This window comes from Xiphophorus couchianus, chromosome 18 (genome assembly GCF_001444195.1).
Source record: "Xiphophorus couchianus chromosome 18, X_couchianus-1.0, whole genome shotgun sequence".
Lineage (NCBI taxonomy): Eukaryota > Metazoa > Chordata > Actinopteri > Cyprinodontiformes > Poeciliidae > Xiphophorus > Xiphophorus couchianus.
Window position 1 is genome coordinate 29,612,808 of NC_040245.1, and position 19,572 is coordinate 29,632,379.

Consider the following 19,572-nt stretch of genomic DNA (forward strand, 5'->3'; position numbering starts at 1 on the left):
AAAATCTCTTATAACTTGGTTGAAAACAAAAGTATAGTTAATTTGATGTTTCAAGCTCTAAAAAGTGGTCAAAAAAATCTTTTACAAAACCTCCCGTCAACACGCCAGACATTTGCCAAACAATAGACCTCCACCAAGAACCCGGTGTGTTCTTAATTACTCAAATTAATGGGAGGGTCTAACAATTACCAATGTAATCTAAACAATTCCACATAGAAAAATTTATTACAAATTTTGGTTCTACACTTAAATATATTCTAACTGCCCAAAAGAGAAAACTAAATTGGTAGAAATTACAATCCACAAAATTTAGCACAAATGGCCACAACAAGGTGCAGCAAAGGAACTCAGGACGGCCGCCGCACCACGGGCCTCATTTGATGCCATTTTTGTCAAATGCGTGAGCCAAAAAAAACGTATCAATATAGTATTATTGGTGTTGCTGTGACCACAAACAACTTTGTCAACGAGATTGCGTGAACTGCACTCATAGAACAACGGGCCAAAAGATAGCGTGAGAATTCTTTACTGGAAGATCCAGTCAGGCAGGAAAAGGGAGTGAAAACAGTGCAGAGATGAAGTAGGAGGCCTTCTTCTCAACCACAAAACTATTTCTCTTTGTCATGAACACTTCATGACACAAGATTATGAGCCGGCTGCTGTGAATATTATGGCACAGATGAAAAGCAATTATAGCTCCACCACAGCTACGATTGACAGCATAAGGAGTCAACTGCCAGACCACTGGATGTGCTCAGGTGTGTATTGTATCCACTGAGCACTGTTCCAGCTGTTCCAGCTGCCTGATCAGGAAGCATCTTTATTAGGACCTGGGGCCTAATAAATAGTTCTAACACAAGCTGTGATAACCTTGGCCTCAACTTTCACAGTTTCCTTAGCAGATCCTGAGTTCACCACTGACTTGTCAACTTCTTACCCAGTGTCCTCGGCTCCTGGTTTGATCTCATCCGGGCTTCAGTTGGGGATCTTCCTCAATGCTTCCTCAACTGGTTTCTTCTGCTGAGTATTTGATACATATTCATATTCACAATACAATACTTCGACCTTTTGGGGTTCTGCACCTACGAATTAATCAATTCATGAAAAAACTCAAACTAATAAAAACCAAACTAAACAATATTTAACTATTAATAACTAATAAAAACTAGCAAACAAACTCCTAAAGCTAATTAAAGCTAACTGATTTAGACAGATAAAAAGTCACAACGGAAAAAATCTATGCTGTAATGAAAAATGTAAAGCTGTTATAACCCTGGCTTCCAGCAGAGAGCGCTGCAGTCCAGGGCTCCAGCTTGTTATGCAGGGCCGGCCCCATGTTGTACAGGGCCTTAAGCAGATGCTTAGCATTACTTTATATTTCTAACTGTCTAGCAGTCTAAAATGTTATTGTTATATATATTGTATATTATTTACACACTGCTTTACACATTGGCAATATTAATATCTTGCATAAACTGTGGCTGATTATGACCCAGATGAGAAATTAGACAGCCATTTTGTCTTTTAGTTTTATTAGTTATAGTTTACCTTATAGGCTCTGTATGCATACATATTGTTGCTGTAAATGATATTGGCCACCTGGGAATAAAAATCACTGATGGAAAATTATTTTTGTGGCGATTCAGTTTTGACAGGAAAATCAGCATCACTGCATGATTTATCAAATAACTGATTAATACTGTTCATATTTCATCTGATGAATTGGTCCTCTTCTGTCTCTGCGTGTTCATCTGCCTGGTTCTTCTCCTTTCACCTTGTTTAAAACTACAGTCTGCTGCCATTTTGATAGTACCTGTGCCTGATAAGTGTGTTTTAAATGAAATCATCACGTTTGAAGTATAGTGAAGTAGGTGGAAAAAGATAAATGCTTCAAATTCAAAAATACTTTTATTAATCCCTAAGGGAAATTAAATGTTGTCGTAACTGATATTGATTCAGATTCTTCAGAGTTAAGAGATGGATGGATGAATCTCAGAGGTTATCAGAACAAACATCTTCTGCGCCAGGATAATGTGACAGAACAGAGCTAGCATCCCACTCTGCATTACCTCATGAAATTCATCCAAGAGCATGGGAGACCCATGGCGTTCCCTGAAGAAGCCTTGGGCAAAACAGGATGGGTGAAAATCCTGCAGACTTAGGATGGTTGGAAATGCAATTACAGGCTAGGAGAATTGCCTGGGGGAAGTGTGCTGTCCATGTGAGCTGCTAAAACCTCTGCTTCAGGCTCCTTTATGTTGTTGCGCTGAAACTGGAAGACAAAACTCCCGCAGTTTCACACCTTGTGGTTCCCGGCAGCAGAAAATGTGATTAAATCTTTTCATATTAGTGTTTTCTCTGATTTCAGCAGAGAAGCTACAGGCAGCATCCTTGAGCACAACATCCCCCCCACCAGCAGCATGTGACAGATAAATGGATTTGCTTTAAGGCACCAGAAGTTCAGTGAATATAGTTTTGCAGTCAAAGAGCAATGGTGGAGATTAGAGATTCTTTCCCTCCTCCTCTTCCCCCCAACTCCTTTTTTTCCTTCCAATTGATGGAAAAAGACCAAATCCCTGCTTTGTTTAAATGGTTGATGCTCAACTGTTTTAGATTACTGTCTGAATGGGAATTGTGCTTTATAAATACGGCTCACTCTGCAGCGCCGCAAGGCAGCTATGCCTGCGGCCTTTCACTATCTGCCAAGAAGCACATCGTCCATAATGTAAAGCCTACGCTTGATACTGTGGAGCTGAATGGTGAAAGAGACAGGAGAACTAAAGCCCTGAGACCTAATGATGCAAACAGACTGAAAAAAAAATATAAAAAATCAACCACAAGATTTCAATTTGGCTGTAAACACACACTTTCAGGGCATGTTAGAACAACTTCTGGACTCAGATGAGAGTCTAACATTGTGAGGCCTGCTGACCTCCATGGACAAATGTTAGTAATGTTTACATTTGAACCTTCACTCTTTAGATGCACCTTTTATGTCAGAATATTGCAATTTTATGTGAACTTGAACTCTAAGTGGTGAAAAATTGGTTCTCTGCTGCCATCTAGTGTTTGCATTTGTCCTTCCAAGTCAGCAGGACATCTTCCTCTTCAGCCAACGCTGAAGAAATATAATATAGTTATTTGAGTTTATATTATTTTCACCTGTGCTAAAAACAAAATTGTGGGGCAAAAATAAAAATGTGTCTCGTGTGTCAACAAAACATCCTGTAACTCATCCGTGTGAGACTGTAGCGCGCGCGCGTCCTAAACTTGAATGTTATTGGTCAGTTTACGTTTGTTTATTTGGCGGCTTGGCGCTCTTTCTGTATGCTAAGTGTTGCTAAACTGCAAAGCTAGCTAACACTGAATGAGTGGACCTTTAACCCTTCAACATTCCTCAGAGGGGTTGAGTGGTGGACCCCGCACGAGCTTATTACCCTGTGCGCACGTGGGGTCGCACTAACCAGTTTTCTTTCTGAAAACGTTGGTCCAAAAGAGTAAAAACTAAGCAAATATTGTTGCATCATCTTCTCAGACACACCAACTGACCCACACGGTAGGCTCTGCTGTCCAGTCTTTGTTATATATACAAATTCAGTATATTTGTTACTGAATAACACGGTATGGCTACACGGTTTAGGTTTGCGCTGGTTTTGTTCAACGCACACAATGCGCGTTGAAGTTGTGACTGTTATTGAGGTCAGGTGCAGAAATATTAATATTACCATCCATTAATATCCTACAGGCGGCCCTGGTGAGGGAGACGGTGGTACTTTGTTGGTCAGATTTACCCGACACCCAAAAACATTTATCAACAGTTTTCCTACTTACAGTGTTTCCACACTCGACCGTCTTTGGAAATGGATTCTACTCTAACAAACCCAGCCCAGATTAAGACCTAATTAATTAAATAAGACCTGCAAATATTTTCAAATAATAAAAAAATACATATATTTTAATTTAAATTGAATAGAATAAACAATGTATACATTTGTAATTACAACATGGAAACATACTGTAAGGCCACTCACTGCTCCTCTTATCGTCCATTTCTCTAAATGTGTTTTTCGTGTTTGTATTCGTGTACTTGTTCAAGATTTAAGATTTTATACGGTGCTACGCGCGGAGCTGCCGCTAGGGGGACGGTGACTCCGACCCCACACACTCTCCAGCACTGGGTAACAAAAGTTAGCCTGGCTGGTGATACGGCTCACAGAAACCTGGTGGATCTTAAGTTTGTGAGCTAAGTCTTCCTGAACTGGCCCCAATGATAGGAGTGTCATATTTAAGAGAGAAAAGAAAATGTCATCAGATCAAGAGACTGCAAGTAAAGAAAAAAAACAACAACCCTGCTTTAATATGCCCAATATGTGTGATGTTTGCAACTAAAATATGGATACAGAAAGAAAAAAAAGCTTACTGTTGAAATAACAGATTGAATAGTTTGTGTGTGTTACACACAGTGTTGTCTCTGGTTCTAAGGCGCCAAAAGACCATCAGGTGGGCATTGCAAATATGTTAAAGGGGCAGTATTATGTACAATTGACTGTTTTGAGCTTTACATCATGTTATAATGTTATTCTCACATCAAAAACATACGCAGAGTGTTACCGTGATGCTTTCATGCATGTTTGAGAAATCCTTTAATCTCCCTTGGCAACCATTCGGCTGTGCAAATCGACTGAGAGGACAAAGCTCCTCCTCTGAGCTGCAGTTTCCATGCTTCCACCTTACAAAGCAACTCCTTCAGACTAGCCAGCAGCAATTAGCAAACACCTGGTGCAACTGCGCTCGTTTAATGAGCTCATTAAACGAGCTGCTTCTCAGTGCAACGCTGGTAAAAACACAGTTAAAGAGTTAATAGAGGAGCCATGTTGTGATGACTAATTTCAAAGTGTTGAATTACAAAGTAAAATTTTTAATACATTTCTACATATACCTAGAACTGAAGGTAACGTAGCTACGTGATTATGCTATAAAATGGCACAAAGTAGCTGGAAAACACATAATACTGCCTCTCAAATAGACCAACATGTTTAGTTCAAATAAAATCACCTATTTATAACAATTGCTTTTTGAATCTGGAAGTGCCAGTAATGCATGCTTAAACAATTCTCATAAAGTCTTCTATTAATAAATCAGAAGTATTGAAGTTTAAAGAAGACAATGTCAGGCACTAGCAGAACCTTTTATTACTAACATTGTAATATGTGTTATGATACAGAAACTACCTGCTTTACAAAAACAAAATGATACAATATCACAGGTATGTACAGTGTAGTAAATATATCATCTCAAATTGTACACAAAATCTTTACAATTATCACACATACTGGATTAAAAACAAAACTCTGACTACTCAGAACATACTCAAGACAGATTTTGCATAACATTAAAAGAACATGCCACATTTGGATTTTTTTTTTTTTTTCATCTTTACAAAGCCATGACCCATTTAAACTTAGTGCAAGTCATCTGTCTGTTTCAGAAGTTCGGGATACATAATCTGTTCTGTACTCAGTCTCACAGAGTTGCCCTCAGATTCTTTTAGGTCAAAGGTGAACATGTTGCATGTTTCAGGAAGAAAGCTGGGCGTGGCGCTTCAAGTGTGTTAGAGCAAAAACTGGGCAGTCGACGATCAGAGCCAGGTGAAGGGTGTTAGCGCTTCCTTTGCTCTCTGCTATGTTACAGCTGTTTCACCACAGCATGTACCACAAGGCTGACTGATAGCGCTGAGACCTTTCTGATTGGTTGTTTTTGACTGGGAGCGGTGGATTTCTGCAGATGGCAATAGCAGTTACTGGGAGGGGTGGGGGCTGATCTTTTCACAGATTATGTCTCACAACATGGTGACAGTTTGAACAAATATGTAAAAATAAAAACATTTGGGAAAGTTACATACTGCAGCTTCGACTCGTTAATCTTCATAAAGACACTGCTGTCCTCACAGACCCAAAGACTTACATGAACGTGTTTGGGGTTGATGGTTAAAGAGTTTTAAACAACCCAACATTCACAAACTAAGTCACTCAGTGTTCTTGTGTGAACACTGAGTGACTGTTTCTGTAATTCTGACATCAAACACTCAGTGATGGGCAAAATTTAACATTATCTGTGGGTCCTAAACTCACATGCACTAATCACTGACAGCTCAGACTAAACCAGATGCACATGTTCCATGTAGAAGTAGCCAAGATCTGTGTAAATGTATAAATGAAAATGGTGGGAACTTGCTTAAACCACAGGTCTCTAATTACACTTGAGTCTCTTAACGCATCATGGCAGACTGACTCACACACCTCACAGGGAAACCTTTTCACCTCGTCTTTACAGGAGCTCCCTGCCCGTCTTCATGCTGACAGGGAGCAGTTTTAAGAATACCATTTCAATTTTCCCAATCCAAACTCAGCCTTAATGAACATCATACTGTCATGGTGCATTTCTTTAATCTCAACTGCCTGTCTTAACTCAGGCAGGGAAATCTTTTTAGCGTGATGACGGACAGCAGCTACCAGATGCTCGTTAAAACATAAGAACTGAACTAAACCGCAAAACCTGGGTTTCAAACATTTGAGAACACTGAACAATCTGCAGTGGCGTGTTACACTCTCAGTATTATCCTGCCGCAAACCTAACAGCTTTACAGAAAAAGCAGACCAAGCTGAAAGTTTAATGAGACAGTCGTCATAGTCCTGGAGACAGTGGAGTGTGAGGGGGAAGTGGTGATGGTAAACGATGGAGCACAAAGCACGGTGAATGTCTTCTATGAGAACATAGAACATGTAGATGTTCTCATAGAACATGTGTGCTGTGCTGTGTTTGCCTGGCCAGTCTCCATGATTATGAATTTGTGAACTTTATTTTGTTTTGGTCATCTTTATGCGTTCTATACACAAGTCAAAAACAAACACAATGCTGAAAAAAAAAAAGAACAAAACAGAACCAACACAGAGATAGATAATAAACAATATCACTATTGTTTACTATCTATAAACAATAGATAATATTGCCTGTCGATGGCACGAAAACAAAAGCAAAGACCGAAAAAAGTTTAGGTGAAAACCAAAACGACTCCCTCCGGGGGTCGGCTGCAGAGATGCGACGCCCGCCGTTTCCCCGGTGAGTCGTTTGGTTTGCTCTGTTGCTAATCGAAGGGGAAAAGCATTTGGAGAGCTACAGATTATTGCCCTTTAAACAAATCTTGAATAACACGTTGCTAAAAATGTATCATTGGAAAACCAGAAAAGCAATGAAACCAAAAATATTTGCAGGTATTTACATGGTTGTATTTTTCATAGTGTTTTGCAATATTAATGGATAAGTGTAAAAAAAAAAAGAAGATATTTTTGGAAAGTGTTTTGAGAACAGGAAGGTTTGTGTAGCATCATCTACTTCTATAGGAGTAAATAGTGTCAGGCATCGGGGTTAACTGTTGTTTGACCATCATCGCAGGCAGATCATGGCAGCTTGATATGAGTAGCCTGTCTTCATAATTAGTACCTGTTTATTGTGTCCAGCAAGGTTTGACTTTTACTTTACAAAGTGTACATATAGAAAAACACATACAAAGGCACACCATAGAGAAAACAGCAAATTTAGCATAAAGGACTGGATGTACATCATCAGTCTATGTCAAATATGTACAGGATAGAGAGAGCAACTGATATGTCCAAGCGGATCAAGTATGTTGGTCCCATCACACTGCGCTGCTCTCATATTGTGTATCTGACTGACTCAGACCCAGGAACTTCAACCACATGTCCCTCTGTGTCAGTGAACGGAACGCTGAAGTGTCCCCGTCGTCACTTCCTGCAGGTAGGAAAAGCTTCCACACAGAACATAGTGCAGATCAGAAGCATCTCTGATACCTTTTGCCGTCAAAGAATAAGAAGAGAAACACCTCCGTTCAGTTCGCACTCCTTTCACTTGTTTTGCCAATGCAGCGAGAATGAAGAACAAGGAGGAACTAGAGTGTAAACAGAGAGCGCAGCGTGAAGGCTGGTGGCTCGGGCTGGAGGGGCACTCAGACTATTTTCTTAATGCTGGGTCTCTTAAAACTGCCGGCACTGCGCTGCTTCTGGACCTGACTGGCTGACCCGTGGCGAATGCGTCCTCCACTGGACAGAGCAGAGCTGGGGGACAGCTGGACATTCTCCTTATCCACACCTGGAGGAACAAAGAAAGGACAGATGCATTCTACCGAAAACAAAGCGTATGACTCCCGCAGTGCAAGCTGGATGACCTAAATATAAAACATCAGAGATTAAGTTTATGACAATTCCATCATAAGATCCTTTCATACTGTAAATGTTCAGGGTTACTTAGCCTGGCGCGCGGCTAACTTGACCTTCTGCACATAGTGAGGACAAAACTTCTTAAAATGTCTTCCTCCTGCTTTCTTGGAGTCTAAAGTGCAGCTAAATGTTATCAATTTCGGTTCTGCTGCTGATGAAATATTCCCGCTGTACTTTCACTTTCATCCACTAGAATCTAAAGCAGTGGTCTCTGACCTTAACCCTCTACCCTAACCCTAACCCTAACCCCAGGGAACACTGCCCTGAATGTCTTAGGTGTGTGTCTGTCCCAGAACGCCTGAATCAAACGACTACATGACCTCCTTGATGGACAAAGAAGAAAACATGATGACTTTTATAGTCATGCAAATAGTTTTAAGAATTTATTTTTACAACTTACAAGCTAAATTTTATGGCAAAGTTAAATTCATGAGTAAGCAAGAACTGCAATCACAGCAGCCTTACAACATAAAAGTGAATCCATGAAGCTGAAGGAAAAGGAACAAATCATCTGCTCTGCAGATAATCCCATCATCTCTGCTTTGGCAGATTGTGGAGGCGATCTGTGTTATGTATGCCATCATACCGCGCACCCCTGGAACTTTGACCCCTTTACAGTCGACTTCATAACTACTGTGATGGTTTACCATGTGTATTTGGAGCTCAATAAAACAGAAGATCCAAAAACATTCAGTTGTGAATCCAGTCAGTTGTATATTTTTCTTTATCCAACCAGAAAATAACATTTATAGGTTAAGGAGGCCTAGACCAAAAAAAATATGAAACTCTGAAGCAGGTCTGACTGAGAGTGTGTATTTGTGTTTGGGTCACACCTGGGGAGTGTTGTGATGTGGCCAGTGAGGTCATGGAATTTGACAGGTTCAGATTGGCAGTGATGCTCAGCTGGCTTTGGCTGCTGGGAGGATACGGGGATGTGGGAGTTCGTAGTTGTTCCTCTCCTCTCTCTTCATCGGCTGTGGGCAGGTAGCTGTCGATCAACGCTTCCAAAAACTTGACAATCAGCTCAGCATAGTCTGGGATCTGTGTTTGCTGCAGGGATGGGAAAAAAAAGAAAAAGAAGATGAGCGTTTACAATGTGGCCAGTTGGCCCAGTTTAGATTCAGAAAACTATAAAAATATACTTTCTGTTCATCAGAAATGCAGTAAACAATATAACATCAACCAGAAAAAAAAATATGATCCATTTTTAAAGCCAAACAGCACAATGGGATTTGACTCAGTCGTAAAGGAGCAGCCAGCAACAATGTTACTGTTTCTGTAACATTTCAAACCTAAAATTACGTTAGCTCAATTTTTTCTAGATCATGCAATTTATCAACACTTTGTAAGAATACAAATGTTGCTGTGTTGTTCAATCACCAGACCTAATGTTCTATGAAACTTTTGTTTGGTTACAATGATTAAGTCTAAAGCTCACAGTTCATTAAAGATGTTATTACAGCCACCAAACTGGGATAAGTTGTAACATAGACGAGGACACAGTAGTCTGATGTTGTAGCTTTGGGGTTGAGGGGTAGCATAGTATCTGCTGAGATCAGCAGATATGTGTGTGTGTGTGTGTGTGTGTGTGTAGAAATGAAATCAAAGTATAGAAATGTAGCTGAACACTGTGCATTTATTACTCACTAAAATCTCCAAAGCAGAAGAGGCGGGTTTGTTTTCAGCTTTAGCTGCATGTGAATTTGACAGTGTATGCACTTCCTTCTTTTATCGCTTTACCAACTTAGCCGCACAAGTACTGCATAGCTCTAAGGAAGCTCCAGAACAAAACAAAGACATAACAGGAAGAGGAAACATCCATACCTTAGAAAAAGGTCCAGCAAACCTCCACAGCCCATTAAAGCCAAAGCCTGTTAAATGAAAATGAACGAGAGACAGATGACACTGGAGAGCTGACAGTGCAGACGTATCCACTACAGTTCACATGACTATAGAAGACATTCCATCTGTAAACGTGCAAAGACGACAAAATGTCATACTTTGTAAATATGAAGGCTGGTACTGAGGAGGGGATTCCTCGTGGTACACCACGCTCTGTACGATGCCGTGGACGGGGTTCAGGAGGTTGATGTCTTGGCACATGGACAGCACAGTGTTGATCTTGGAGTCCAATAAGTTATAACTGAGGAGTGCACATATAAACATGTGTTACCAATAGAAAGTTGACTATTGAAACGTGGCAAGGTCATAATTAATGCTTAAGAACTTTGTGGTAGAGTAGATGTTAATACATGAGACTGGGAGAGTGGAAAAGATCAGCTTTTTGAAAAGAGAAGTGAAACTATGAGAGGAATAACAATATTATAAATACATAGAACTTGACACAAACTACAGGTCAGACAGTGGGCAGGAACGGACATTTCACTTTGTCCATTAATGGTTTAAAGTGCATATTGAAGGTTGTTATGAATGGTAGAAAAATATTTTCTGAGGTGAAAGTGTTAATCTGGTTGATGTTCTTCTTCTCTAATTAGCTGGCGAATGTTTCAAAGTGTTGAACCAAAAAGCTCCCTTCTAGAAAAAACCTGCAGCTTGTGTGACGTGACTGGAGGAGAACAGAGCCCAGCAGCGGCGGTCTGACCGCTGAGTTCAAGGAGGTTCTGTTCGTTCAGGTTCGTTTATGTGTGGCTGTTCAGGCCGCAATTGGTCTGGACATGGGGAGGGGAAAAACAAACAAAATTATTTTAGCCTTGGGTGAGATTCATCCAGCTGGGAAGGCAGGATTTCACCACCATGTCAACTAACGCGGCGATCTGCAGGGCACACGTCTGCGAGGAGGCTTCCAACGAAAGTGACCTGAATGATTACTAGACGGGATCCAGAAGAATCGACAAAATCAGGCGGAAATTCAGTGCAGTACCCCAATAACCCAGCAGAGGCAGCAAGGGGAAGAAGGACAGCGACGGGAACAGAGACAACACAGCCAGAGTCCCAGCTCTGGAAGAAAGGCGGTGGAGAGTTATTACATTTTCCAGAGGCATGAATATTTTTGAGCCTAATTGTATGTATAATTATTATTTATCTATGTTATCTTGTTAGATATATTCTCATGAAAATATCTAAAGATCTGCAGATTTAAAGATAATTTCCAAAATTCTCTTAGCAGTTAGCATTTCCAGGTCTGTTAGCATGTTTTCCATCCCAATATATGCTCTTCTACCGTTTCAAATTTAAACGGTAGAAGAGCATATAAGAGCATTTACCTGTTTACCCAGCAACGTAGGCTATTATCATCCAATTAAAATAATGGACTGCTCCTGCAGCCAATAGCAACCCTGAACAGGACATGAGCGGTGGAAAATCGCAAATTAAATATTTTATGTTTTATCTGCGAGCCAGATGCAATCATCAAAAGAGCCACACCTGGCTCGCGAGCCATACGTTCCCGACCCCTGGTTTAAATGATCTCTGTTCACTATGCTGTCAGTAGATCTAGGTTCTGGCTCACCTGTGAACCTTCAGTCTTAAACATGTAGCCAGTTTAATGCTCAGGACTGGTCACCACTTCCAGGTCTTATTCAGTGTTTTTAGCCGCACTGTCCGGAACGTTCTCCTCCGTCTACGTCATTAATGGTTGTAGCTAGGGGCGCTATTTTGTAGGCGAAGCAGTAAAGCAGGCTAGATAGAGGCAGCACTAGTACCTCTTATTTTGAAAGGTAAGTTTAGAAAAAAAAGAAAAGAGAGAGGAAAAAAAGCAAAAACAGGAAAAAAAAAGACACAATAGTTTTTCTTTTTACTGTATGCAAATGAGGGTGAAAGAAAGTCTAACTTTAATGAGCTTGCATAGCGTGGAATGTGAGAAAGGAACTCAAAAACAAGCATCTCCGGTCAAAGGTCAACTTCATGACAAAGGTCATTTCAAGTGCATGAACTGATCAAGTGAGAAATACAGTATTTTGAACTTACACAACTGGAAAAACTTTAGGAAACACAACACTGGCTTCGGCTAAATACTCGTACAAAATCCGTTGGTCAAAGTCGTCTGTGGTGTACTTAACCTGGGTTGCCTGAAGAAAAGAAGAAGAACTTGAAAAGTAGAGTCACAGTTTGGAGTTGCCACACCATCTCTACAAGGACTGAGATTGAGAACTCACCAGCACAGTGAGCAGCAGAGCCTGGATTTTCGGGTCAGTCAGCACCTCCTCATCCAGCAGAACATTAGATTCTGATACAGACACCTTTCGCAGGTGAGAATTTCCAATTCTTTGCGTCTCTTTACCAGTAAAAAGGAAGATCAAAATTACAAACTGCTTGTTTAGAAAGAAAAAAAAGAAAACACACCAAAGGGGAATCCACATTGAAAGCAGCGTGATACGTTCTTTTTTTAATACTGGATGAATTTTGCTAAGACAGAACAGATCACTGCAATTCTGTCAAGTTACAGTATGTCCACAAGCATCAGTGTTTGTTTTAAGAAGAGCTTCAAATAACGCTGGGCCTCCTGGGTTGAAGTGCAGGCCCCAAGTGGGTGGGTCAATAGAAAAGAAATGGAATTTTTGTCACACGTCTTACGCTGCCGATGTGTTTGGTGTGGAATTGTGTTCAGTTTATTCGTTTTGTTACCGATCTCGTAGTCGTTTTCTGCTACACGCCTCATCTTCGGGGGGGTCGTCATCCCCGCCTCCATCTCTGGCCTTTTTGGTGCTTTAGAGTCTGATATGAGATGATCAAAGCTCTTCCTAGTACCTGGAATAGACAGTGTATACATTAGACAACCCATCTGAAGAGCCACATGGATTCAATTAGATATAAGTTATATATAATATACATTTACACAAATACACATATGCATACATATGTATTTTGCATGTTTGCCACACTTCAGCGTTTCAGAAAATCAAACCAATTTAAATATTAATGAAATAAGGTAAGGTCATTTTATTTATATAGCACATTTTCAACAACCAGGCAGTTCAAAGAGCTTTACATCAGCTTTACATCGGGCATATTCATGTTGGATTGTCTTGGCCCGATTATCGCAGCCTGTGGGTTTTTTTCCCTGACTGGGAGCGAGAACGCAGCCTGCTGAATGTGACAGGTAGCCAATCAGAAAGCGCGGTGATGTAAGAGCGGAGAGAATCCCAAATAGTTGACATGGCAGCTGAGAGTCCGGTGGACATCGGAGGTGATATGTGGAAATGTTTATTACTATGTGCAAAGGTCATTTTTATATATGTTTATTATATGTGGTTATGATTATTCAGTTAAAAATGTTAACTACGACAAACCATAACTCACCTCTAAATCATAGTGCAGCAAATAGAGCAGCTGTTCCCGCCGTCTTTTATCAAACGCCTTTTCTTTTTTATCGCTTAAAATGAGCCACAAACAATCACTACTGCTTCTACATCGTTTGATTACGGTATATATAATATGGATACTATTATGTGGGAAAGACTAAATACCGAGAAGCTTCTTTGTGTTGGCCTGTGATGGTTGGCCCATGTCCAGGCTCATCGATTTGCGCGTTCGCGGGCTTATCTGGCCCATCGTGGGGTAATGCTGAGTAGAAAGGTAGCGCTCTGAAACCTGAGGTGATGTCCATGGCTGAGGCTCTTGCACAGTTCTGAAAATAAAACATTGTGAGCAGACATGCAGCATTTCATTTATTCTGCTTTGGTAGATCAAGGGAGAGAATAGAACAAAGTCCCATTTGTTAACACACCTGCATTTGGGGTTGGTGATGTGACTGGTGTAGGTCTCCATAGGCACAGGGTCCACAGACAGCTCAGAAATAAGCAGTGACTTCCTGTGTTTGAGGCTACATCGACTTCTGACTTCCTCTGACACAGTGAGCAAGGCTGCAGAAAAAGTACATGTAGTAAAAAAGGTCATCTCTGCATGACCAAAATAAGCTGAATATAAAGTGCGGTCATCTTATTTGTGTTTATTTACAGTCTAACAAACCTTATAAGGAAACCACAACAAGGCTTTCAGAACCAAGACAGCAGCAGATGATCTAACCATAGAAAACTGTTGATGCGTACCGAGCAATAACCATTTTGAGCTGCAAGTTCACAGAAGTGCACAACTTAGTGAAACTTTTTCTGTGCTCGGGCCACTTTAGTGTGGGCTTGTCCTCAGTTTTAAAAACAATATCATGTAGCAATGAAGGGGAACATCTGAAGGATGTATTGCATGTTGGTTTTTACCAGCTAAATAAGCCACGCTCTGAGTGTTGACCTCAAACTTGTCACATTTCAAATGTTTGCTTGTTAGAGCCAACAGTGTGTGCAGGATCCGCACTGTCCTCGCCACGGTGGTGGGAGACGGGTGTCTGTAGCCTGCAGGGACAAAAGCAGAACATGACAAATATAGATAACCTGACAGTAGCAAAGAAAATGCCTGTTTGCTCATGAACAACAATTATTCACAAACACTGTGGACGAACTGATCAAAAGTCAAAGCATTTACTCCTAACTTAGGATTTAACTATATTAACGGTTTTTCCAGTGACTGATAAAACGATGAAACATGAGTCAAGAGAGGGAAAATGCAAACGGCCTTACCTTTGAGTAAGTGGCCCACTAATGCAAAGTTGAAGTTAGCACTAAAATTGAGGCCCACAAAATGATCCATCTGCTTACAGTGCCATTCTAAAGGACGCCTAATTTCCATGAAAACTTCCTCTGGACTCTGAAGAAGCAAACAACAGATTTGGTTAAAATCCTCTATATCACCATGTCATCTTTATTAATAGGACTTTTCTATGAATTGTGTACAAGTAGTAAAAATATTGCATTTTAGTATTTCAGTTAATGAAAGTGATTCATGTGAAAATGTAAAAACAAAGTTCTGACAAGTAAATCAAAATGCTTTAAGTGAGGGAACATTTCATTTTAATGACTGCAGTAATCTTACAGTCACAACAGAGGAGGAAGAAACATTCTGCTGGCTGAAAACAAGCCAGCAGCTATTTTAAGACAGTCAGTCCTGTTGTTATTTTCATGCATCTATGCATGCAAAAGAAATATAGACAAGTTCTCTGACAATGTTCTCTGTCTTGTGACAAATTTTGACCACGAGGCATCAAAGTATACAGACATTATGACGCCGCTTCTTTCAATCCCTGTAAGCTCTACCTTGTCATTGAAGATCCGCATTGTGTCCAGAGTGTGAAGGTTCTGCTCCAAGAGGGCAGTTCCAGCAGAGTACAAGTTGACTTCATCCAGCTGCAGCACAGCTACTGCCACCCAGAACAGAGCTTTGTGCATCGGAGAGTCCTGCAAACACATCCATTCACACAGCAAGAAAATCATTTAGCAGCACAATGACAGCACCCCATTACCAACGACTTAAAAAAAATGTCCAAGATTATCATTATCCATAATTCAAACTTCCCAAACTAGGAGGAAATTCTTAGTTTGCAACTGCTCCACTTTTCAATTCAGTTTTCACTCAGGTGGAACAATAACAATATGGGGTAAGGTTTCCGTTGGGTGGTTGGTTCTGAATGAAAGGATATGAGGGTTTATCTTTAACCTGCAAATAGTCACCCTATCAACCTTAATGTTGGTGAGGGCAGCAAAATGTACAGAGAAACATGGCAGCGCTGATCATTCTGAAAACCATTCGACTGCAAAGCTGTTTTAGTGTCAGCTCATGAACTGATCATAGTAAAATTGAAGATTTTCTGCTGTGTTACTATCTGGGTGAGGAGATTTATCTGTCAATCTGACTTCTCTGAACAGATGTTGCAGTCAAATAGAACATCTGGTTTTTATACTCTAGGTAAAAATGCTCCTGTGAAACTCTCACCCCAGTGGGGAATATATCTGCCAGTTTATGGGATGGCAAATTTTAACTGTATGTATTGTTTTTGGGATATTCTATTGGTGCGTTCACACCAAACGCGTCACACGTCAAAAACGTGTCCGACGCTTCAAGTTTGACGAGTGTGCACTTTGAATGCAGACGCTTGACGGTGTGTTAGCACCAGACGCGTTTTGAGCATCAGGCGCATGTGGTTTACATTCAAAGTCTAAGTGGAGGCGCGTTGAGGTCGCGTCAGAATCACTATAGCCGTTGTTTTCCGTTTCCAGCCTATTTGTTGGACGCACTTGATGCATCAACACTTCAAATTGCGCTGCGCTAGTGGCTCGAAACACGCTGTGAGGGGCACTCGACGCACCTCCCCGTAGACTTTGAATGTAAACCAGACGTGCCTGACGTGTTTGGTGTGAACGCACCATAAGTCTTTGTTTAAAATGGGAAGAATATAGTTTAGAGTTCCAATTTAAATTATGACAAAATCTGACCAATGCAAGATCATGAAAACTTGTCATGATGAAATGAAAATAAAGGAAATTTGATGTGGCAGTAGAAATGGCTGAATATAGTGGCAAATGGATCAATTTCATACCTTGCTGAGTAGAGGCTGCAGCTTGGTCAGAGCAATCACAGTGGCCTCAATTAACACTTGGCTGTTGTAATTGTCGGGTCCCTTCAAACAGCTCTCAAGACCCTAAAACAGTCCACAGAAAAGAGGGAGAAACGTCCATGAGACAGAGAACTGACCACACAGGGCAGCACATAAAGTCAGACTCTTTAGGGATGTAGGAGAGACGCCAACAGTCACCATATAAAACGCTTTTAACAACATGTTACATTAAGAGTAAAATATTCTTTCGCCATGAGAGTAAAAGTGTTTGGCAATAACAAATACAACATACTGTATAATATAGTATAGTATATAATACTGTATATGGTATCTCCATTAATGATTACATTCAGATATGAATCAAAAACGATAGAAGTAAACCCAGCCACAAATAAGCTTGTTGTCGGTTTTTAAATCTGATGATGCAGAATTGAGTCATAAAAGGAACAAACTGTCACCGGGATCAGAAAACCAATTGTGCAGCTACTCTTTATCTGTTAAAAAACTATCTGGCTGGATTTTCACGACATCACTGACTCTATGCTGCCAACTTGCAATGATTAACAAGCACCGTCTATCAGGTCTATCTGGGCAGCAAAGCAATCAGAAAGAAGACGCCGTGACATTCCACTTAATTCTGTCACACTTAGAAAAGAAGAGAAACTAAACATGTCCTCCTCATTGACTTCAGCTCAGTGTTCAATCCAATCCTTACACAGCACCCGGTGAAAAAAATGTCCTGATGTTTTTCACCAGGTGCTGTGTAATGAACATGGTGTTGTCATGTGTTGTCTGGACTGGAGCAGAGTGACTGAGTTGTGTTTTGTAGGTTCAGCATTTCTTTGAGATAGTTGGGGGCATCTGTGTGTGTGAGGAGGGAAACCTTGAATTCAGTCCTGGTGGAACTGGGAGGCCAGTGAAGAGAGAGGAGGATGGAAGTGATATGGTTGTTTGTGTGCTCTCATCAGGATCCTAGTTTTGGATTTACTGGAGCCTCTGCAGGTTCTTTCTAAGAATCCTAGTGAGAAGTGCTTTGCAGTAGTACTTTCAGTAAAACACATTTCAAGGTAGCGTATGGTTTTAGGTTGCCTACATTACAAAATCTAGCAAATCATTTGGAGTGGGTAGGAAAGTGGAGTCGTTTAATGATTAAGTCAAAGTTTTAAGGATTGGTTCGTGCTGCAGTATAGTCATAACCTTTGGGTTGCTGCAGCACGGCATGATGATGGATCAGACAGCCGAATGGGACGTTACTGTGACTGATCTTACCCGGTCTATGCTGAGCAAAGGGCTGGCTTTGCTGAGGATCCGGATGATCTGCTTGATCTGGCCATGAGTCACCCTCTTGCTGATGCAGCCAAAGACCACCAGGGCTCTGGGCTGTAGGGAGGGGTTGTACTGGAATGCAAATCTACAACCCAAGCACAAAGATTAGATACCTTAACTTAAGCAAAACTATATACATAAGAAAAAAGCTTAAAGAGGTACATACTTTTGAGCAAGCTCTGTCCACTGGTCTAACCATTTACAAGTTGGGATGTCTCTCATACAGGCCTGGAGTCAAAAGAGAGAAACAATGCAATAATCATACATGTAGCTATGTGCTCTTGAAGAAAAGTTGTAAAGTATATGTAAACAAAACTATTGCTGTGGCAAACAAAAGGATAAAACGAGAATAAAAAGAAATATGGTGGTGAATATTTATTCAAAAAACATTTCCTATGAGAATCAACCACTATGACAAAGAGACAGAGTCCTGCTTAACAGATGCATAATTATCTGTCTGACCTCCATAATCTCCAGTAAGGCCTCAGTTACGGTCTCCAGAGAGGACAGAGCGAAGGTTTCCCTCTCGTAAGAGCCTGGTGAGAAGGAGCGGTCCCTGTAGCTGGAGCGAAAGGCGATGACGGCGGCTGATTTGACTTTGCTGATGCCAAACAGCAGATAGAACTTTGGCAACGAAAACTCAGTCAGGCTCAGCCTCAGAACCTGCTTCGTCTCCTCTGCAATTATTTAACACAACAATACAAGTTTCTTATTTATTAGTTTGTGTATATTTTGCGTATTTTTTAGACTGATTTTTACTTCAGGCCTTGACTTTAGAAAAGCTTTCAATATCTAAAAATCAGCAGACAAAGATGATTGTTGCTTACCACTGAAGCTGAGCTGTGAACAGGTGCACAGGGAGTGGATGATGTTGATGACTAAACCATGGGTAGAGGCTCTAAGGGACAGCGGCCCGGTGGCTACTAGTAGCGTCACTACATGGAACAGGTATGGCAGGTGGGCTGCAACATCCAGAGAGTTGTTAAAGGACAACATGAGCATGTAGCGGGCCAGGATCGCAATGTCATCCCACATGAGGTGCTGCTCCAGCGTAGGAGTTGGTGACAGGCACGTCTTGTCTATGATCTTACACATCCGACCAATAACCTGCCAAAGAAAAGGCCAATAATTAAACCTTCAAAATCATGAACAGGAGCAGACTGCCTCATGTAGTTACTTTGACAGTTGAGAAAAAACCCAGAACCCAGAAACGTCCTGCTGTCAGGCAACAGTGGTACCAACTGTGGAGCCCAGTTAAGAATTCCATTAAATTAAATGGAAAATGCTTAAGAACAGAAACTACATAAAAATGTACATTTTTTTCCACTTATAATACGCCACAATATCCTATGATTTTTTTAAATGTATTTTTAAATGACAATCCCTAACAAAGGCCCAAATCAGCTTATCCTCAAGAAAAACAAAAAAAAAGCACCAGGTCTTATTTGTTGGTTGAAAACTGCTGTACAAGTCTGATGTCATTTCATGTCTTTCCATCATTTGTTATAGTTGCATGTCGATACTTAGAGAAAGAGGTTATTTACAGGATAA

At 40.8% G+C, this 19,572-nt stretch overlaps 1 protein-coding gene across 1 annotated transcript in view; it reads right to left on the reverse strand.

Annotated features, from left to right (window-relative positions):
• Positions 1–5,174: 5,174 nt before the first annotated feature.
• nf1a (neurofibromin 1a) overlaps positions 5,175–19,572 on the reverse strand; it is an 81,333-nt gene continuing 66,935 nt past the window's right edge. Inside the window, exons 41-57 of the mRNA XM_027999688.1 lie at positions 18,849–19,128; positions 18,484–18,698; positions 18,188–18,249; positions 17,965–18,106; positions 16,678–16,779; positions 15,398–15,538; positions 14,825–14,951; positions 14,468–14,599; positions 13,981–14,116; positions 13,721–13,881; positions 12,879–13,001; positions 12,410–12,528; positions 12,222–12,322; positions 10,295–10,437; positions 10,119–10,165; positions 9,128–9,344; positions 5,175–8,166 (exon numbers count right to left, since the gene is read on the reverse strand). Coding sequence (XP_027855489.1) covers positions 8,024–8,166; positions 9,128–9,344; positions 10,119–10,165; positions 10,295–10,437; positions 12,222–12,322; positions 12,410–12,528; positions 12,879–13,001; positions 13,721–13,881; positions 13,981–14,116; positions 14,468–14,599; positions 14,825–14,951; positions 15,398–15,538; positions 16,678–16,779; positions 17,965–18,106; positions 18,188–18,249; positions 18,484–18,698; positions 18,849–19,128 — 2,391 coding nt within the window. The 3' untranslated portion in view covers positions 5,175–8,023. The remainder of the gene's footprint in view (positions 8,167–9,127; positions 9,345–10,118; positions 10,166–10,294; positions 10,438–12,221; positions 12,323–12,409; positions 12,529–12,878; positions 13,002–13,720; positions 13,882–13,980; positions 14,117–14,467; positions 14,600–14,824; positions 14,952–15,397; positions 15,539–16,677; positions 16,780–17,964; positions 18,107–18,187; positions 18,250–18,483; positions 18,699–18,848; positions 19,129–19,572) is intronic.